Source organism: Zonotrichia leucophrys, unplaced genomic scaffold (genome assembly GCF_028769735.1).
Source record: "Zonotrichia leucophrys gambelii isolate GWCS_2022_RI unplaced genomic scaffold, RI_Zleu_2.0 Scaffold_38_522144, whole genome shotgun sequence".
Classification (NCBI taxonomy): domain Eukaryota; kingdom Metazoa; phylum Chordata; class Aves; order Passeriformes; family Passerellidae; genus Zonotrichia; species Zonotrichia leucophrys.
In genome coordinates this window covers 356,826-374,830 of record NW_026992243.1, presented here as the reverse complement: position 1 = coordinate 374,830, position 18,005 = coordinate 356,826, and the positions used below count along the sequence as shown (strand labels likewise).

The window sequence follows — 18,005 nt, the reverse complement described above, 5'->3', positions numbered from 1 at the left end:
TTGCATTCAGTAATTCACACATTTTAAAAGAAGTGGCTCTCTCCTCTTCCTGTGGCTATCTTGTCTCTTCAGGCTAGAAAACATTTCTGGGAGCATTTTCTTGCTGCTCCTATATCTCTACGCCCTTGGAATCTGATGCTAATACTATATTTTTCTAAAATTAGAAAATTTTAAATTTCTGTAGGCCCTTTCATTTTGTAATTTGCACCTGTCACTCGGGGGGAGGGAGGGGGAAGTCTGATAAGTTTTTTTTCTTGTAGGCCTCTCAAATTGCAGCCCATTGCACTTAGCTGCAAAATCCTAGGTCATGCTAACAGGATGCCTGAAATGGACACTGGTAGAGGGTAAAAAAAATTGCCTGATACAGATGCTATCAACTATTTTTAGTTCCTGACAGTCCAGTATTTCCCTTACCGAAGGGATACCTGTTCATATTTCTTTCTCTTTTTCTTGCAACTCTCAGTTCTGTGATGACTGAGAAACAAAAATACAAAGTAAGGGTGTGCAGAGTAGATGGACTTTATGAGAATTAGGGGGCAATTTGACTATACACTGATCTGTATGATTGCCTTCTTCTGTGAGATTGTAGTGGTGTTGTAATATATGTTGGGAAATAATTCATGCTCTAAAAGCATGTATTTCATAAAGATTGCAAAATCCAAACAAGTCTCTGACCACAAGCAGCCTGAGAGGCAGACCTCTATTCAAAATCCGAAATTCCTGAAGGTGGCCTAGATAACAATCGGCACTTTAGCCCAAGAATAGACACACCCAGTGCGATGATCACCATTATCCCGAGACATCTTCATGTCATGGAAGACGCCTAAATGTGATCATTGCCCTGTTGATAACATCGATCAAGATAGCCAAAGTCGCCAGAAAGATACGTGTGAATACGTGACTTCCCTGAATCTGATCAGCGCTGGCTATCAACAAGGAAATGGCGATTGTCCAGCTCTGCACACTGAAAGAACCAGCTATGAATATGCAGAGTTACAAAAGAAACTGGGACTTCTTTGCTCAGGCATAATAAACTGTATAAAGCATCCCTACAAGAAGCAGCTCTCGTGAATGGTGGAGGGTCCGATGCAATAGAGCAGCCGGGTTCACCCAGCACAGAACCCGGGCTTGACACTGTCTCTTTGGCTGTGGTGGTTTCAAAGACCATATTTTAGTCGCGGAAAAAGATAAAGAAATCTTTTCGCATTTTTTTATAATTTGGCTTTTGACTGATCATTCATAACAGTTCCATATAGATGATTCTACATTTGGTGTCTTGCTGCGTAAATCAAGAGCACAATCAGTTCATGATAAGCACCAGTACAAGCTGGACTTCCCAGAGCAGCCAACTGAAAGAATCTGAAAAGAAGAAATGCAGGAAATGCCTTGGTAAACCTTGCCTGGAAGATGGGTGACTTTTTTTCAGTAATCTATAATCCATTCCCTTGGCCTTTGGCTTTCTTAACAAGGCCATTTGCATCCCAGATTCCCCATGAAGTGCGAAGCCTGAGCTTGTGGAAGTGCCTGAAAGATGCCCTGTTTGTCTGCAAGGACATTCAACTGGAACAGGAGCCGGAGCGCTGTCTGGGGAAGCCTCCTCTGAGCTGGAATTTGTGCCATGCTGGGAGAGGAGGAGGAAGGGGAGAAGGCTGGCGCTGTGTGGCAGGAGCAGGAGGTTTGGGCTGCAGGACATTCCATCTATGTCGCTGCCCCGCAATTGGCAGCCGTGCCCAGGGCTCTGGGCCTGGCCCTGCGTACAGTGAGCTCCCTGGGCTGGGCTCAGGTTCCCGCTGGGACTGGGCAGAGCCTGGGCTCAAACTGGGGGCAGCAGCCTTACAAAAGACATCTGGGCATCTGCGTTTCCTGCTGCTGTGAAGGAGCAATGAAGCGAGTTTAGAAGTTCTGGTTTCTGCTTCTCCTGGTTGATTTTTTAATTTAACTCCACACTGCGGAGGCGAATTCTGTGACAGCCTCTGGCAGCTTATTCTATTTCAACAGTGCCAGCAACAGGGCTCTGTTTGAGCCCTGCAAATGTGGCCTGTGAAGCTTTAATTCCCCTCATCTTAGTGTTCAGGCGCTGGTGAGCATTCCAGTATCTGCTGCTCTTTATGCCTGTGACAAAAACACTGACTTCACTGTCATGAAAGCACCGTGGGTAGCTCTGGAACCTGATCCTTTCTTCCTCTGAGGGCTGGCTCAGGGCAGCACAGGCGGGCCCTGAGCAGTCAGGGCTGTGTGTGGGTGCTGGCTGCTCTGCTCCAGAATTGAGCTGGAAAAAGCCCTTGGGAACCGAGGCAGGAGCAGGTGGGAAGGGGCCAGCGCTGCTGCTGCTCCTGGCCAGGACACCCGGCTGGGCCGGACCGGCGCCCCCTGCGCTGTGCCTGCTGCTGCTGCCAGAGCCGGGCGGGACTCAGGGACAGGGAACGGACACGGGGGGACAGCAAAGGCCTGGCGGCTGCAGGGATGGTGGTGCTGGGGCGGGGGCCAGCACAGAGCTTCAGCCCGCAGTTAACCCTGAGGGAAACGCTGGGGAAAGGCTCCATTTCAGCCTTTCTGCACTCGTGGCTGTGAAGGGACTGAAATGAAAGGAGAACAAGCAGGGCCTGATCCCTTCTCCTTTGGGAGGAGCTCCAGGACTGCAGCTGTGAGGGACCATGACGGGCTGTGAGGGGCTGTGAGGGGACATGAGAGTCTCTGAGGGGCCATCAGTCATGATGCACCATTAAGGGCCTTGTGAAGCCATGAGGGCCATGGGGAGCTCTGAGAGGCCATAGGGGCCTGTGAGGGGCTGTGGGATGTCAGGCACCTCATGGAACCAAGGGGCCATTGTGGCCCAGCAAGGTCTTGTGGAACCAAACGGACCATGGTGACACTATGGAGCCTCATGGTACCACAGGCCCATTGTTACACAGCAGCCACCACAGGGCTGCAAAACCAAGGAGATCATTGTGACACTGCACAACTCTGGAAACCTGTGAGCCTACCAGTGAAAAGGCAGCAGAAATGCCCTGGAGAGACACACCATAGGCTCTGGGCATTCCTCAAAGCTCAGGGTGAGAAAAAAGGCTTCCCCATGGTGCTCTGCAGCACTATGTTAATTTGTCCCAGTTCTGTACTCTCCCTTGGCCTTCTCTACCCCTTTAACTCTTATATGTTCATGTTCTGGTGAGTTCTCCCTTCCCTGTTTTCCCACTGGCGTGTAACCCTGCCCATCCACGCTGGCATTTACTATTGGTCCCTTCCATGTGTACTGCCCCTGAACCCTCAGAGCACTGGATCCCCGGTGCTCTCCTCTGCGCCCTCTTTCCCTGTATTCGTACCCTGGACTCTCCTTTGTCTTTGTCTTTGGCCCCTGGACACTTTCAGCATTTCTCTGTGTGTGTGTGTCTGTGTGTGTGTTTGTCTGTGTCTGTGTCTCTGTGCTGGTGCTCTCGTGGTTCCTACCCATTGGCACAAGAAACTCTCGGGGAAGATTGTATCCAGACCACCTCAGACTGCAACAATAACTGCCTTTTTTAATTTACTTTGTGGTGGGAATGAACCATTCTGTCTAATCATGATCAGAATAAATCAGAGCTGTATTTATATAAATTTATCTGGTATTCAATCTTTAACCCTGGGGGGAAAATTGCATTAAAGTTCAATTCCACATGTCTAATCTTTAACACCTTTGACACCTTGACTGGGATTGGATGCAACCGCTCCCAGTCTCCTCTCTTAGAAGGAATTTTAGAAGTCTAGGGGCCCTACAGGGGTTTGAGGATCCATGGTGCCTGCAGTATGTAATTTCTCCATCTCATGTCTCAGCAGGAGTTTCTCCAATAAAGAAATAAAGGTTTTGCCTGAAGCTCCCACTGTTCCCATGACAGGAACCCCTGTGAGTGTCAGGCACATCTTGGCTCTTTGGCAGCCTGGGGACTCCTGGGATGTCACCTTGGAGCCCCTGTGAGTGCCTGTGACAGATCGGTGCCTTTGCAGCACAAGGTGCCCTGGGATGTCACCATGGATTGGCTGTGACTGCCTCTGACCACACAGCTCTTTACCATCCCCAGAAAGCCCTGGGAGGTCTCCATGGAGCCCCTGTCTGTGCCTGTGACATTCCAGCTCTGGAACAGCCTGAAGACTCCTGGAAAGTCCCCATGGAACCCCTCTGAGGGCCTGTGACAAATGTGATCCTTAGCAGGGAATGATCACCAGCACCCTGTTGCTATGGTCATTTTCCATGGCAACCATCCCCAGCCCCCTGTTGCTATGCTCAGTTTCCATGGCAGCTCCATGGATACCCCATGCCGGGGGTAGTTGCCATGGACACCAGCTCAGGCCTGCAGCCAGAGCACCTTGCCATGGCAACCATAGGCAGCCTCATCCCCAGGCTCACAGGATCCCGGAACCACATAATGGGCTGAGTTGGGAGGGACCCATCAGGATCCTCCAGCCCAACTGCTGGCCCTGCACAGGACACCCCAACAATGCCAGCCTGGGCCTGACAGCGCTGTCCAAACGCTGCTGGAGCTCAGAGAGTCCTGGAGCTGAGACCCTTCCCTGGGGAGCCCCGGCAGGGCCCCAGCAGCCTCTGGGCAAAAACCTTTTCCTGACATCCAACCTGAGCCTGCCCTGACTCAGCTGCAGCCGTTCCCTCCACTCCTGTCCCTGGGCACCAGAGGGAAGAGGTTCCCACAGCCCCAGCCAGGGACCTGCTCCCAAGGCTGTTGCCATGGCCACCAGGGCTGGGACCAGCTGGGATGATTGGTTTTCCACGGGCCGGGGTTCAGGAATGGGATTCCCCAATTTCCTGCTCCCACTAAAACCATGCTGCCCTCGCTGCCCTCCCGCCTCTAATGGAAAGCACAAGAGGCAAAGATTCCGGGCTGGGATAAGAACAATTTACTGGAAACACCAATGAGATGAGGAACAAACAGGAACAAAAACAATATTGATAACAGAAGGGATAAATAAAACTCTTTGCAGGGAAAACTAAACACAACTCACTGGGTCTTCCTGGCCACAATTTCCCATGCCTGGAAATTTCACCCTTCTCCTCTGGGAGAGAGAAAGAGTCCCTTTCCTGCCCCTGGCAATGATCTGAGGTGGGAGTGAATGTAATGACAGGGCCATGGCCAGACCCTCATGTTCTTCCATCCCACATCATATCATTGGCAGGGGCAAGAAAAGGTACAGATGTCTTCCCAGTATGGATCAAAGGGAACATGGATCACCAGGGCTCTTCCCAACATGGGTTCTCCCATGGGGAATGAAGCTGGAGCTGGGAATAAAAGTCTTCCTGCAGTTGGGACATGGGCAGGGTTTCTTTTACTGGTGACTCCGTTCGTGTCTGGTCAAGTGAGAGCTGCTGGTGAAGGTCTTCCCACACTGGGGACACTCGTAGGGCCTCTCCCCGGTGTGGATCCACCGGTGGGTGATGAGGGTGGAGCTGTGCTTGAAGCCCTTCCTGCAGTCAGGGCAGCGGAAGGGTCTCTCATCTGTGTGAATCCGTTGGTGCTGGAGGAGATGAGAATTGGTGTGAAATTTCTTCTGACACTCAGGGCACTTGTAGGGCTTCTCCCCAGTGTGGGTAATTTAGTGGATGATCAGTTGGGGCCTCCTACTAAAGGTCATCCCACATTCCCCACACTTGTATGGCCTTTCCTCAGTGTGGATCCTCTGGTGGCAGCTCAAGAGAGACTTCTGCCTGAAGCTCTTCCCATATTCCCCACATTCATAGGGCCATTCGCTGGTGTGGGTCTTCTGGTGGGAGATCAGGTTAGAGTTCTGGCTAAACCTTATCCCACATTCCTTACACTCATTGGGCCTCCCCCCAGTGTGGGTCCGCTTGTGCCTGATGAGGTGGGAGCTGTGCTTGAAGTCCTTCCTGCAGCTAGGGCAGAGGAAGGGCCTCTGCTCAGTGTGAATCTGCTGGTGCTGGAGGAGACTGGAGTTGGTCTGAAACCTCTTCTGACACTGGGCACACTCCTAGGGCCTCTGCCAGTGTGGATGCGCAGGTGGGTGATGAGGGCGGAGCTGCAGCTGAAGCCCTTCGCACACTCCCCACACTTGTAGGGCCATTCCCCAGTGTGGATCATCTGGTGGATGATCAGGGTGCTGCTGTGCCTGAAGCTCTTCTCACACTCTGAGCACTTGTGGGGCTTCTCCCCATCATGAAGCTGCTCATGGACCACCAGCTCTAAGCTCTGGCTGAAGCTCTGTTCATCTTCCTGGCTCAGGGTGGGTCTTCTCTCCTCAGAGCACACTGGGCTGGGTTCGCAGCCCATCCTTCTGTGGGATCTCTGAAGCATTTCCTCCCAGTTGTAATTCTGCACCATGGCACTGCTCAAAACGGCCTCTTCCTCCAGGTTCTGCTGTGGGGATTTGTCCTTCTTGGTCTCCATCCTCAGCTCCTTCTCTGGGGGAGGAAGGACAAGGAGAGGATGGAATTTGCCTCCATGCCAGAGGGAAAGGGAAGGAGATCCCCTCAGTGCATCCCAGGTAGGACAGGGTTGGCAGCAGGGGTGTCTTGCAGCTGGGGGCTGTGCTGGGCTGGGAGATGGAGCAGGAGAGAGGGAGAAAGGGGCACTGACTTCCTCCTCACCTGCCTGGGTGTCCTGGGGCATCTTCCTCTTCCTTGCAGTCTCTCCCTCCATCTGGCTAAGTTTTAGGAATGGGAAATTCTGTTTTGGGAGGAAAACAAGAAATGAGCACACTAAATTTTGTATTGGATTGAAGGCAAACCAGGGGGAGAGTCTAAGTCAGAATTCCAATTCATAAACAAAATTAGGATCAAGGCAATGATACAGAAACCCTGCCTTAAACTGACAGAGTCATGATATAACCTGACACCCTGTTGGTCAGGGTGATGGCAGCAGTCCCAATAAATGGTGGCTGCAGTCCTGTTGGAGTGATGAACGTGATTCTGTCAAAGCAGTGATTTTGTAGAAGGGTCTGGTCTTCCTCTGAAGGTCCAGTGGTGGTTATAGAGCTCTTGTCCTCTGGGAATCCAGTAGGCAAGGTGCTGCTGGTGTTGCCAGCCTCAGCTTATATCCATGTAGGAATGCTTGGATCCTCCCCCTGGGTGGAGCGTCCCACAAGGGGATGATGGATTTTTATCAGTCCTGCAGTGACACTCAATGGCCCATTAGCAGAAGATATCTCCCCTGGAGGGCGTTATCAGGGCTGAGTCATGGAAGAGATAAAGAACACTGCCCCACCTGTTTATAGCAGTTGATGAAGATGGGGATTGAAAACGTGCATTTGGTTACATCTTGCATTGCAACCGGAAACAGTGGGGTAATCCCTGCTCAGGGGGTGAACACCAGCCCCCTTACCCAAACTGGCTCAGGTGTAAAACCCCCACCCTGGGAATGCCACACAAACAGGGGACAATGTCACACTTGCTCTGCCCCAGGTGAGGTCTCTGTCCCTGTCACTCTCTTTCAAAGGCTGGAGGCTTTGCCAAATGTGAGAATAATTTTTCTCTTTGTCCCTGTCACCTTTGTGACAGCTACACAGAGCTTCCCCTCCCTTTTCATTACCCATATAGGGCCTAATTTCGACTTTTCTTTCTTCAGAATGTGCCAGCAGCTGAGCTGGAGCTATGCAGGACCAATAGATTTTGGATTTGCCACAAAACAGCTTCTATTGTAAGTTTATAAAATTTTGGGATTTGTTTGCATTTCCATCACAAGTGACTTGTGGGAAAAGCAAATTCAAGGCATTTTATCTAGGATTAATTTTGATTTCTGACAAGAAACAACATTACTTTGTCTGGTGCCCAGGGTTGATCGAGGAGCCTCTGTGCCTCTGGCCCTGGGGTGTGCTTCGGGAGGTTTTACCCTGTCCCACACCATTCCCTAGGAGGTTTGTCCCAGTCCCTGTCACCCCAGGCCATTCCCCAGAGGGTCTCCATTGTTCTCACCCCAGGAAATGCCTGGGGGGTCTACCTCCCTCTCACCCCTGTGCCAGGGGATGCTCGGGACAGTCTCTGTCCCTCTCAGCCCAGGGGATGCTTGGGGGTTTCTGTCCCCTCACCCTGGGGGATGCTCAGGGGGTCTCCATCCCTCTGGCCTCAGGCAATGACTGTGCAGGGCTGGGGACCAGGGGCTCTGTGTCCCTCTCACCCCTGAGGGTGCTCGGGGCTGGGGGAGCTTTCTGCTGCCCTGAGTGTGGGAAGGGCTTCAAGTGCAACTCCCACCTCATCATCCACCAGCGCATCCACACTTGGGAGAGGCCCTACGAGTGCCCCACCTGTGGGAAGAGGTTTCAGACCAGCTCAAAACTCCGTCTGCATGGGCGGATTCACACAGAGGGGAGGCCCTTCTGATGCCCTGACTGTGGGAGGGGATTCAAGCATAAGTTCACCCTCATCAGGTACCAGCGCATCCACACAGGGAAGAGGCCCTTTGAGTGTCCCCAGTGTGGGAAGAGTTTCACCCAGAGCTCTGACTTGACCAGTCACCAATGGGAGCACCGGTAAGGGACATCCTATCATTGCCCAAACTGTGGTAGATAGGGTCAGGCGTTCGGAAGATCTCGCGATGTAACGGGAAGGCAGGGCCCCTGTTCCCTTAGATAAGAAAATTAACATAGGAATGTAGCCCCCTAAACTAGATGCCAGTAACTTTCTATTCCCTACCCAGTAACTTTCCACTCCTTACTAACCATAGATGGTAAAGACAGACCCGCTCTGACGTAGAAAACCCCTAGATTATAAAACCCCACGAGAAGAGATAATAAAAGCCTTTTGACCATCCACCACATTGGTGTCTGCGTGTTTCATAGACCTGAGTGTCATGGTTTGAGCCTGGCACAGAGCCAGTGCCCCCCATGAAAATGCTCTCACCCTGGTGTCTGCTGTGAGATGTGACCAGGAATAAGCAAAACAGGCTTTAGCTTAAACATAAAGAACACTTTATTACCTAAACTACAGGGAAATAGGGAAAAACTATAAGGAAAAGAAAAAAAATTGAAAACCTTACAAAAACCACTTTCCTCCTCCCCACTACCTGACTTTCCCAGTCCGATACATTCTCCCAAATCACCAACTGCCCAGCCTGCACCACACTTTAGTATACTCAAACTTCAGTTCATGAAGAGGAAAGGAGTCCTTCTTGTTCCATAGGCTTCCCCTGGAAACACACTGAAACCTCGTGTGCTTCCCTGTCACTTTGGCACCGCCCGGAAAAAGAGTCCTTTTGCCGCTTGTGACATCTTCCTTCCATGCCCAGTGCTCTCACCACTGACTCATGGACCAGAGCTGCTTTTAGGGTTGTCTTTCAAGGATGCCTTGTCTCACTCCAAAAAGGCACAGTCTCTGCTTTGGGACATCTGTCCCCCCCATATTTTTCCAACCCCCTGGGGCCGGGGGGTCCTCACGATGAACCCTCCTGGTTCTGAGCCACTGCTTCCCCCTAAGTGCAGTCTCTGTGTCACAGGAACAACTGAGTCCATGGCCACAAGAAAAGTCCAGCCAAAAGGCCACTCCAAATCATCTCCCCCCATTCAATCATCTCCACGTTCTTCGGGCCAGGTCCTTGTCTCATCTCATCTCTTATCTCCCTTCTTATTCAGCTTCAAGGAGGATTAGCATTTTTGCAAGGCCCCAATCATGAAAGAAAGGGGTTAAAACTTTCAGTCTCTGTCCCGGAGCTGCAGCACTCCCACACACGCTGCCCACACGCTGCCGCTGCGGCCGGGCACTCTTCCCCCCCCTTCTCCTCCTGGGCCGGCTGCTATCACATTCGGTGTCGCCGACTCTCTCTCTCTCTCCCTCCTGGGCGGGGGGGGGGGGGGGGGGGGAGGGAATGGCTGCCCGAGGGCTGACTCCCTGGGGTCTTCCACCCTTCCATCCTTGAAGGCCTCCTCACCTCCCATTTCTATCCAGGCCCAGGGCCTACCACGTGGCTGCCCCTCCCCCGCCCAGCAGCAGCGGTCTGGACGGGGGAGAGATCTGACCTCTTCGCCGCGACGTCCCAAGAGAGCCTCCCAGGGCCAGAGCCCTGCTTTTAACCCCTGTGTATTCTCGGAGGTGTGTCCAAACCCCACCAGGTGTCAGTATCAAACTCAGAACATCCATTGGTTTGACCACAGCATCCCAGAATTCCCACTCCTTCCTGGTCAAACCACCACAGACCCACACGGGTGAGACCCAAGCATCAACGGTGTTTCTGTGTGATTTTGCTGTTGGGGCTTGTTGCCAGAGGACAAGCCAGCCCAGACCACTACCCCCATCAGCCATTGAGGTGGATCATGCAACACCTTAGTAGTGACAAGTTGCTCAAAGAAATCACCACACCAAACACCTCATCCTTTGTGCTCCGCGTTACCGACCTGTTTCCAGGACAACCAAAGGTAGACCCCAATTCCCCACACGCCACACACATGTACCTGTCCTACTGGTGCCCAGCTTCAAACCCAGGAAAAAGCTACTGCAATCACCCAGGGTGGGGATATTGTGGGCACTGGGGCTGTGAAACCATTGTTACAGATTCCATACCGTCAGGGCCTGGGTGGGATCCACAAGAGCCCGACAAATTCTTACAGTTCACCTGGGCACCCAGCAGCTGCAAAATACCCGTCTTCCTCCAGGGAAGCTTTTATCGCAATCACCATAAAATCCCAAAAATTCGGAAATGCACTAGCTATAACATGACGGTCTTGCAGCCACATCACCCCAGTTGGGCCATAGGCCGAACGTGGACAGTAGTCCTTCAAGGGTCAAAAGAAAGAGTGAATGTGCGAATTATCAGGCCCCAACCGTCGGCGCCCCGAGCGGTCGGACCAAACAAAGTGATTAAAAGCATGCCGAAGGGGAGAAACGCAACCTACCCTAAAACCTTACCCACAGGAGTCAGCAAAGTCCCAACCAGCCACGTGGAAGCCTTTCAGACAGACCGCGCTGCCAGGTCGGACTCAGACCCAATCCTTCGTATGTTAGAAGCTACCTTTATATCCCTGAACGAATCCAACCCTAACCTAACCGAATCCTGCTGGCTTTGTTACGATGTCAAACCCCCCTTTTATGAAGGAATCGCTTTAAACACTCCCTTCAGTTACTCCACAGTCGATGCCCCTCACCAGTGCAGATGGGAAACCCCTCGCAAAGGAATCACCCTGAGTCAAGTCACAGGCCAGGGCAGATGCTTTGGCAATGCAACCCTAGCTAGGCGGGGAGGCAACGTCTGCACCAAAGTTGTCAAACCTAACAGGAAAAACAATAAGTGGGTAGTCCCATCCGCACCTGGGATGTGGGTTTGCCAGCGATCTGGAGTGAGTCCCTGTGTGTCTCTTGCCAAATTCAATGACTCTAACGACTTTTGTGTCCAAGTTCTGATTGTTCCTAGGGTCCTGTACCACTCAGACGAAGAAGTGTACCACCTTTTTGAGGAACCCAGCCAGCTCCACAAAAGAGAAATAATAACAGGTGTAACGATCGCGATGTTGCTTGGTTTAGGAGCAGCAGGAACGGCAACGGGTGTCTCAGCCCTAGCGACCCAGCACCAAGGACTGTCCCAGCTGCAAATGACCATCGATGAGGACCTGCAAAGGATTGAGAAATCCATCTCCTTCCTGGAGAAGTCAGTCTCCTCTCTCTCGGAAGTGGTCTTGCAGAACAGGCGAGGTCTGGATCTCCTGTTCTTGCAGCAAGGAGGCCTGTGTGCCACCTTGAGAGAGGAGTGCTGCTTCTATGCAGTCCACACAGGAGTCGTAAGAGACTCCATGGCGGAACTCCGAAACAGACTGGCTCAGAGGCAGAAGGACAGGGAAGCCCAACAGGGCTGGTTCGAGTCCTAGTTCAATCAATCACCATGGCTAACCACTCTGATTTCTACCCTAATAGGTCCATTGGCATTGCTGCTTCTAGCGGTTACCTTCGGACCTTGCCTGCTGAACAAGCTGGTCTCATTCGTTCAGACCCGCCTAGAATGGGCCAACATCCTGTTCATACGCCGACAACAGTTTCTATGAACTCAACCAGGGAACACTGCCAGCCACAAGTCCTAAACTTGACTGGCGAAAACTTACTCAGGTTTACCAAACCCCTTTCTCTTACCGAACTACTACCTTATATCTCATTTCAGTACCTATGTATATGACTACCTCATTCATTTGTGAAAAAGGGGGGGGAGATGTGGTAGATAGGGTCAGGCGTTCGGAAGATCTCGCGATGTTATGGGAAGACAGGGCCCCTGTTCCCTTAGATAAGAAAATTAACATAGGAATGCAGCCCCCTAAACCACATGCCAGTAATTTTCCATTCCTACCCAGTAAATTTCCACTCCTTACTAACCATAGATGGTAAAGACAGACCCCCCTCTGACCCTTAGATAAGAAAATTAACATAGGAATGCAGCCCCCTAAACCACATGCCAGTAATTTTCCATTCCTACCCAGTAAATTTCCACTCCTTACTAACCATAGATGGTAAAGACAGACCCCCCTCTGACGTAGAAAAACCCCTAGATTATAAAACCCCACGAGAAGAGATAATAAAGGCCTTTGACCGTCCACCACATTGGTGTCTGTGTGCTCTTTGGCCGAGCGACCCTGGAGAGTTTGGGTTGCCATGCTGTCTCTCCAAACCAGGTCGCCTGCCTTGTATCAGAAGGCAACAGCTCTGGCTTGCCTTGGCATCTTGGGGGCCACCTCTCATCTGCCTTCAAAACACTGGGCAGCTGTGCTTTTCTGTCCAGGGAAAAAATCATCTTTCAAGAGAACATATCCATAGCCAAAATTTGGAATCTGCCTCCAAAATTCCTGATATCCAGTGACAGCTCCAAGACAAAAGCTGCCAGGACTGTCTAGGTTCCCTTGCCTTCCTTGGGGCGAGTTCTCATCTGCCTGTGAAACACTGGGGGTCTGTACTTTCCTTCTTTTAGAAAAGAACTCTCCTTCTAGTCCAGGTGCCCATGGAAGAAAATTTGGGATTCGGCCTCCCAATTTCCCTCTATCCAAGGATTTCCCCAAGAGAAAAGCTGTGAAGACAAACAGGTCTGGCTGGCCTTGGCCCCCTTGGGGCTGCCTCTAATCAGCCTTTGAAACACTGGGGCTCTGCCCTTTCCTTCCTGTGGAGAAGAACTGTCATTCTGGTCCAGGCACCCATGGCTGAAATGGAATTCCACCTCCAAAACTCCACAAATATTCAAGGGCTGCTTTCAGACAAAAGCTGCAAGGACAGACAGCTCTGGCTGGCCTTGGCCTCTGGTGACTGCCTCTGATCTGCCTTCAAACCCCTGGGGCTCTGTGGTTTCCTTCCTATAGAAAAGAACCGTCCTCTTTGTCCAGGCACCCATGGCCTCAGGCACATGAGCACTGTACAGGGACAGAGGAGCTCTGTGCTCAGTGGGGTGGAAACTGAGGAGAGCAGAGGAGAGCCCTTTGAGGGACTGAAGGGAGGTTTCAGAGATGGTGAATCCTTTTTGACATAGTGGAAAACAGCTTGAAATAGGAAAAATTAATGCCAAGGGCATCTGGGGAGGCCCAGATTTGGGAACAAAGACAATGGAGTTTCCCTCCCAGGGCAGGGCTGTGTTGCAACACATCCCCCAGAAGGAGTCTGGAGCAGCCCAAGGCTTTGTGTGGGCAGGCAGAGGCAGGCAGGAGGCAGAGTTGTCAGCAAAGGAAGGGCCCAGCCAGGTGGGGCAGCCGGGGAATGCCGACAGCCTGCAGGGACAGAGGCGCAGGGCAGGGACACCGTGGGACAGCCTGGGCTGCACAGGGCACAGGGATGGGCAGCAGCTGCAAGACAGCCCTGCCAGAGCCAACTTGGGCAGCACTTTGGCCATGGCTGCTGGGCCTGGGCCTGAGGCAGGAGCAGGAGACAAGTGACCCTTGCAGGGCTGGGGCCTCATTGCCTCCTTGTCCCTGCTCAGCAGCCTGGCAGGGGCCGCCCCATGCTCCTGCCCTTGCCATTGCACATCCCCACATGCCAGTGCCCATCCCGGGAAGAGCCCTGAGCAAGGAGGGAGGGACAGGATCTGCCTGGCCAGGGGCTGGGGCTCAGGCCTTGGCCCTTGGCATTCCTGAAACACATCCAGGTGTGCTCAGCACCAGAGACACCTTTCCCTTGTTTGTCCCCACCTGTCATCACTTCTTCCAGGGTTCTGCTCTAACTGGAACCTAGGGACACTTTCTGATTCATGTCTCTCAGTAGGACCCATTAAAACTTCAAGAAATTTCAGAGTTTGAATTTAATTTTAAGTTTTTGAGAAATGTTTTGAAGACACTCTCAGGGACTGAGTCTGATGTAAACAACACCAAATCCCCAAGAGGCTCATTAAAGTCCTTGTGCTGTGTCTGTGCTACTGAGCTTTAAAGGAACAGCTCTTCCCAGGACCAGATCCTCTCCCAGCCCAGCAGGGCTGAGGGCTCTGCCTGCAGGCACTGAGGGGACAGGACCCAGGCAGAGACAGGCTGAAGGCAATCAGGAATGGGAAGACAATTGAGCTGAGACTTCACTTGGGGAAAGACCTTCACAGCCCTGTGCATGGTGAGTGTGTGGGTGCAGGGCAATGTCCCCTGTGCTCCTGGAGGGATGTCCTGAAGCCAGCACACCCCACAGCCTAAGGGATGTGCCAGGAGGACTCTCCCAGTTTCTCTGTGGCACAGGAGGAGGAGGAGGAGGAGGAGGAGGAGGATGTGCTGCAGAGCAGGCGTGCCCTGCTGAGGGAACTTGTCATGAGCACATTCAGGGCAGTAGTTTCCTGCTTGGGTCTCTGATTTCCTGAATCTGTGCTCACACTTTTCCCTGGCTCAGCTTAGTGACAATGCAAACTCAACTGTGCATGGCAGAGCAGGGGCTGAGCCTCTTAAACCATCACCCTGAGGATTCCTGGGCACCTCAGCAAGTGCCTGCACCTGCCCAGCCTCCAGATCCATGCAGCATCACCTTTCCATGGTGCCCAAGCTGGGGGAGCTGTTCTTTCATCCCTGCAGGGCTGAGCAGCTGCAGGGCAGGGCTGGCCCAGGGGCAGGGCTGGGCTCTGGCAGCTCTGGCAGGGAAGGAGCCCGGGGCCACAGGAGCAGCTGGGGCTGGGACAGCTCCAGCAGCAGAGCCGTGGGCAGAGAGGGAGGGAGGCAGTGCTGAGGGAAGCCCTGTTGCAGGGCAGATGTGGCACCTGCCGGGCCTGCCCTGCAGGGCACACACTGCCCTGAGCAGCACAGCTCTTGTGTCCCCTCGCAGCCAGCACAGCCCTCAGCCCAGGGGCTCGGGGTCCTCAGTCCCTCCTGGGCCAGCAGAGCAGCCCCAGAGATGAAGGGCATCTCTGCAGCCAGGTGCCCATTCCCTGCTTACCAGGGCCTGAGGGCCACTGTCCTGCCCTGCTGCTGCCTGGCAGGGGCTGGGCAGGGCTGGCCGGGGAAAGGCTTTTCCTCAGGCCCGGCTCTCTCTCTCTCCTTGCCTTGCCCAGGTGCTGCTGGCATTGCTGAGGGGCTCTCTGCAATGGCAGTTCCAGCTGCAGGGCCAGCCCCAGCCCTTGGGCTCCTCCTGTGCAGGCTGAGCACAGCAATGGGGTGTCCCAGCTCCCTGTGCCTGGGGAGCCCAGGGCAGGGCATCCTGGGAGGCTGGCAATGAGCCCACTCTCCTGACTCTGGGAAAGGCAGGAGCCACTCTGTGTGCCAGGGATCCTTCTGCTCTCAGCAGTGTCTCCTGGCTGTCCAGGGTAACATAGAAGTGGATTTCAGAAAGGTGCAAGTCCCAGGCAGCTGGACCAGGAGAGAGGGACAGAGCAGCTCCCCTCAGTCTGCACTAAGCCTCAGACAATCCTCCTGCCTCTCTGGACTGTCTGTTCTTCCCAGATGCAGCAGAATCTCTCGTTCTGCCTTCTGTTATCCCCATGCCTTCACCCAGGCAGTTCCTCTGCCTTAGGGGAAGATTCTTTATCCAAGTCCCAACACCAGGACTGGCCCCTGCCCTCACTGTTCCTCTGCACTGACTGGGGGTCAGGGCTGAATCCCAGGTGTCCTGCAGGGCAAGGTCCAACTCCTCACACAACATTGGCCAGCAGCAATCAGGGCTCCAGCAATCAAGGTGAAGTAAGATCTCTGAGACATGGACAGGGGGAGGTGTTTAATTGCAGAAATGAGTCTATGAGAAAGGGCTTTGACTTTTCTGTGAGAAATCTCCCCTCAGTTATCACTGTCATTCCTTCTTCAAAAGGTTCCAATATCTGAAGACAGCAAATGTCCAACAGTATCTCCATCAGCCACTTCCTCCTGCTGGCATTGGCAGACACGCGGCAGCTGCAGCTCCTGCACTTCTGCCTCTTGCTGGGCATCTCCCTGGCTGCCCTCCTGGGCAACGGCCTCATCATCAGCGCCGTAGCCTGCGGCCACCACCTGCACACGCCCATGTTCTTCTTCCTGCTCAACCTGGCCCTCAATGACCTGGGCTCCGTCTGCACCACTGTCCCCAAAGCCATGCACAATTCCCTCTGGCACATCAGGGACATCCCCTACACAGGATGTGCTGCACAACTGTTTCTGTTTGCCTTTTTCATTTCAGCAGAGGTTTCCCTCCTGACCGTCATGTGCTATGATCGCTACGTGTCCATCTGCAAACCCCTGCACTACGGGACCCTCCTGGGCAGCAGAGCTTGTGCCCAAATGGCAGCAGCTGCCTGGACCAGTGCCTTTCTCAATGCTCTGCTGCACACAGCCAATACATTTTCCCTGCCCCTGTGCCATGGCAATGCCCTGGGCCAGTTCTTCTGTGAAATCCCACAAATCCTCAAACTCTCCTGCTCACACTCCACCCTCAGGAAACTTGGGGTCATTGTGGTTAGTGCTCTTCTGTTGTTCAGTTGTTTTGTGTTCATGGTTTTCTCCTATGTGCAGATCTTCAGGGTCGTGCTGAGGATCCCCTCTGAGCAGGGACGGCACAAAGCCTTTTCCACCTGCCTCCCTCACCTGGCTGTGGTCTCCCTATTTGTCACCACTGGCATTTTTACCTACCTGAAGCCCCCATCCATGTCCTCCCCATCCCTGGATCTGGCAGTGTCAGTTCTGTACTCGGTGGTGCCTCCAGCCCTGAACCCCCTCATCTACAGCCTGAGGAACACGGAGCTCAAGGCTGCAGTGAGGAGACTGATGACTGGATGCTTTCAGGAGCATTAAACTGGTTGCCAAATTCTGCAAATTACCTTTTATAGAAGTCGTCTTTGATACTTCTTGTTGGTTTCATTGTTTTACTTCTATAATATTGTCCCTAAACAAAAGCCATTTATACTGTCATATTTTGTTTTGTTCCTCCACATCTTCACTGTTACCCACAGACTCTGTCAATGAGGAGCGATGCTCCTGGTGGATTTAAATGACCTTAAGGACTTCCAAGCAGACTTTTCACAAGAGATCCCCCTTTTGTTCCTTCTCTGGAGCTGCAGCAGCAATGTCTGTGTGCAGAGCTGGGGGCAGATCAGTGCTGGCCCAGCAGCTGTGCCCAGCAGCAGCAGCATTGGTGTTGCCAGTGCTGCTGCCGTGGCCCTGCCCCGCTGCCCTGGTGGCCCTGGTGTTGCTGTAGGGTCTGAGTGTTCTCGGGGCCGGGCACAGCCCTGGGGGTGGCAGTGCCGGGGCTGCAGCACGGACAGGCCATGGGCACTGCTGGGGCAGCGCTGACGCCTCAGGCCAGGGGCTGGGGGCTCCAGGCTCCTTGCCCAGGCTCTCTCAAGAACACGGCCAGGCCAATGCTCAGCACAGAAAAGTCCCGTGAGCAGCCCCAGGCTGGCCATGGTCAGGCTGGGGGCAAACAGCATGGCTGGGCCTCTGCAAGGGCCCTGGGGCAGATGGGAAGGAGCAGCAGAGCAGGGGCTGATCCATCCCCAGTGCGCTGCACGGCTCAGGGCAGCGTCCCAGAGCGTCCTGATGAAGCTGCCAACAACATCTCCCCTCTGCAGCCCTGGCCTCTCCCCCAGCTCACACAGGTGCATCCCATCCTTGCAGGCACAGACACGGCAGCACTGGCTCAGCAGCCCCTGTTTGCATTGCACAGAGCAGGGGGAGCACCCCCATGCTGTTGGTGT

The 18,005-nt window shown here is 53.3% G+C and overlaps 1 protein-coding gene and 1 pseudogene across 1 annotated transcript; one reads left to right on the top strand and one right to left on the bottom strand.

Annotated features, from left to right (window-relative positions):
* The window catches only part of LOC135460408 (zinc finger protein 501-like), a 29,457-nt pseudogene extending 22,819 nt beyond the window's left edge, over positions 1–6,638 (bottom strand).
* Positions 6,639–16,170: 9,532 nt separating this feature from the next.
* LOC135460407 (olfactory receptor 14A16-like) lies at positions 16,171–17,103 on the top strand. Its single transcript, XM_064737219.1, has one exon. The coding sequence runs from the start codon at positions 16,171–16,173 to the stop codon at positions 17,101–17,103; it is 933 nt and encodes a 310-aa protein (XP_064593289.1).
* The last annotated feature ends 902 nt before the right edge of the window (positions 17,104–18,005 follow it).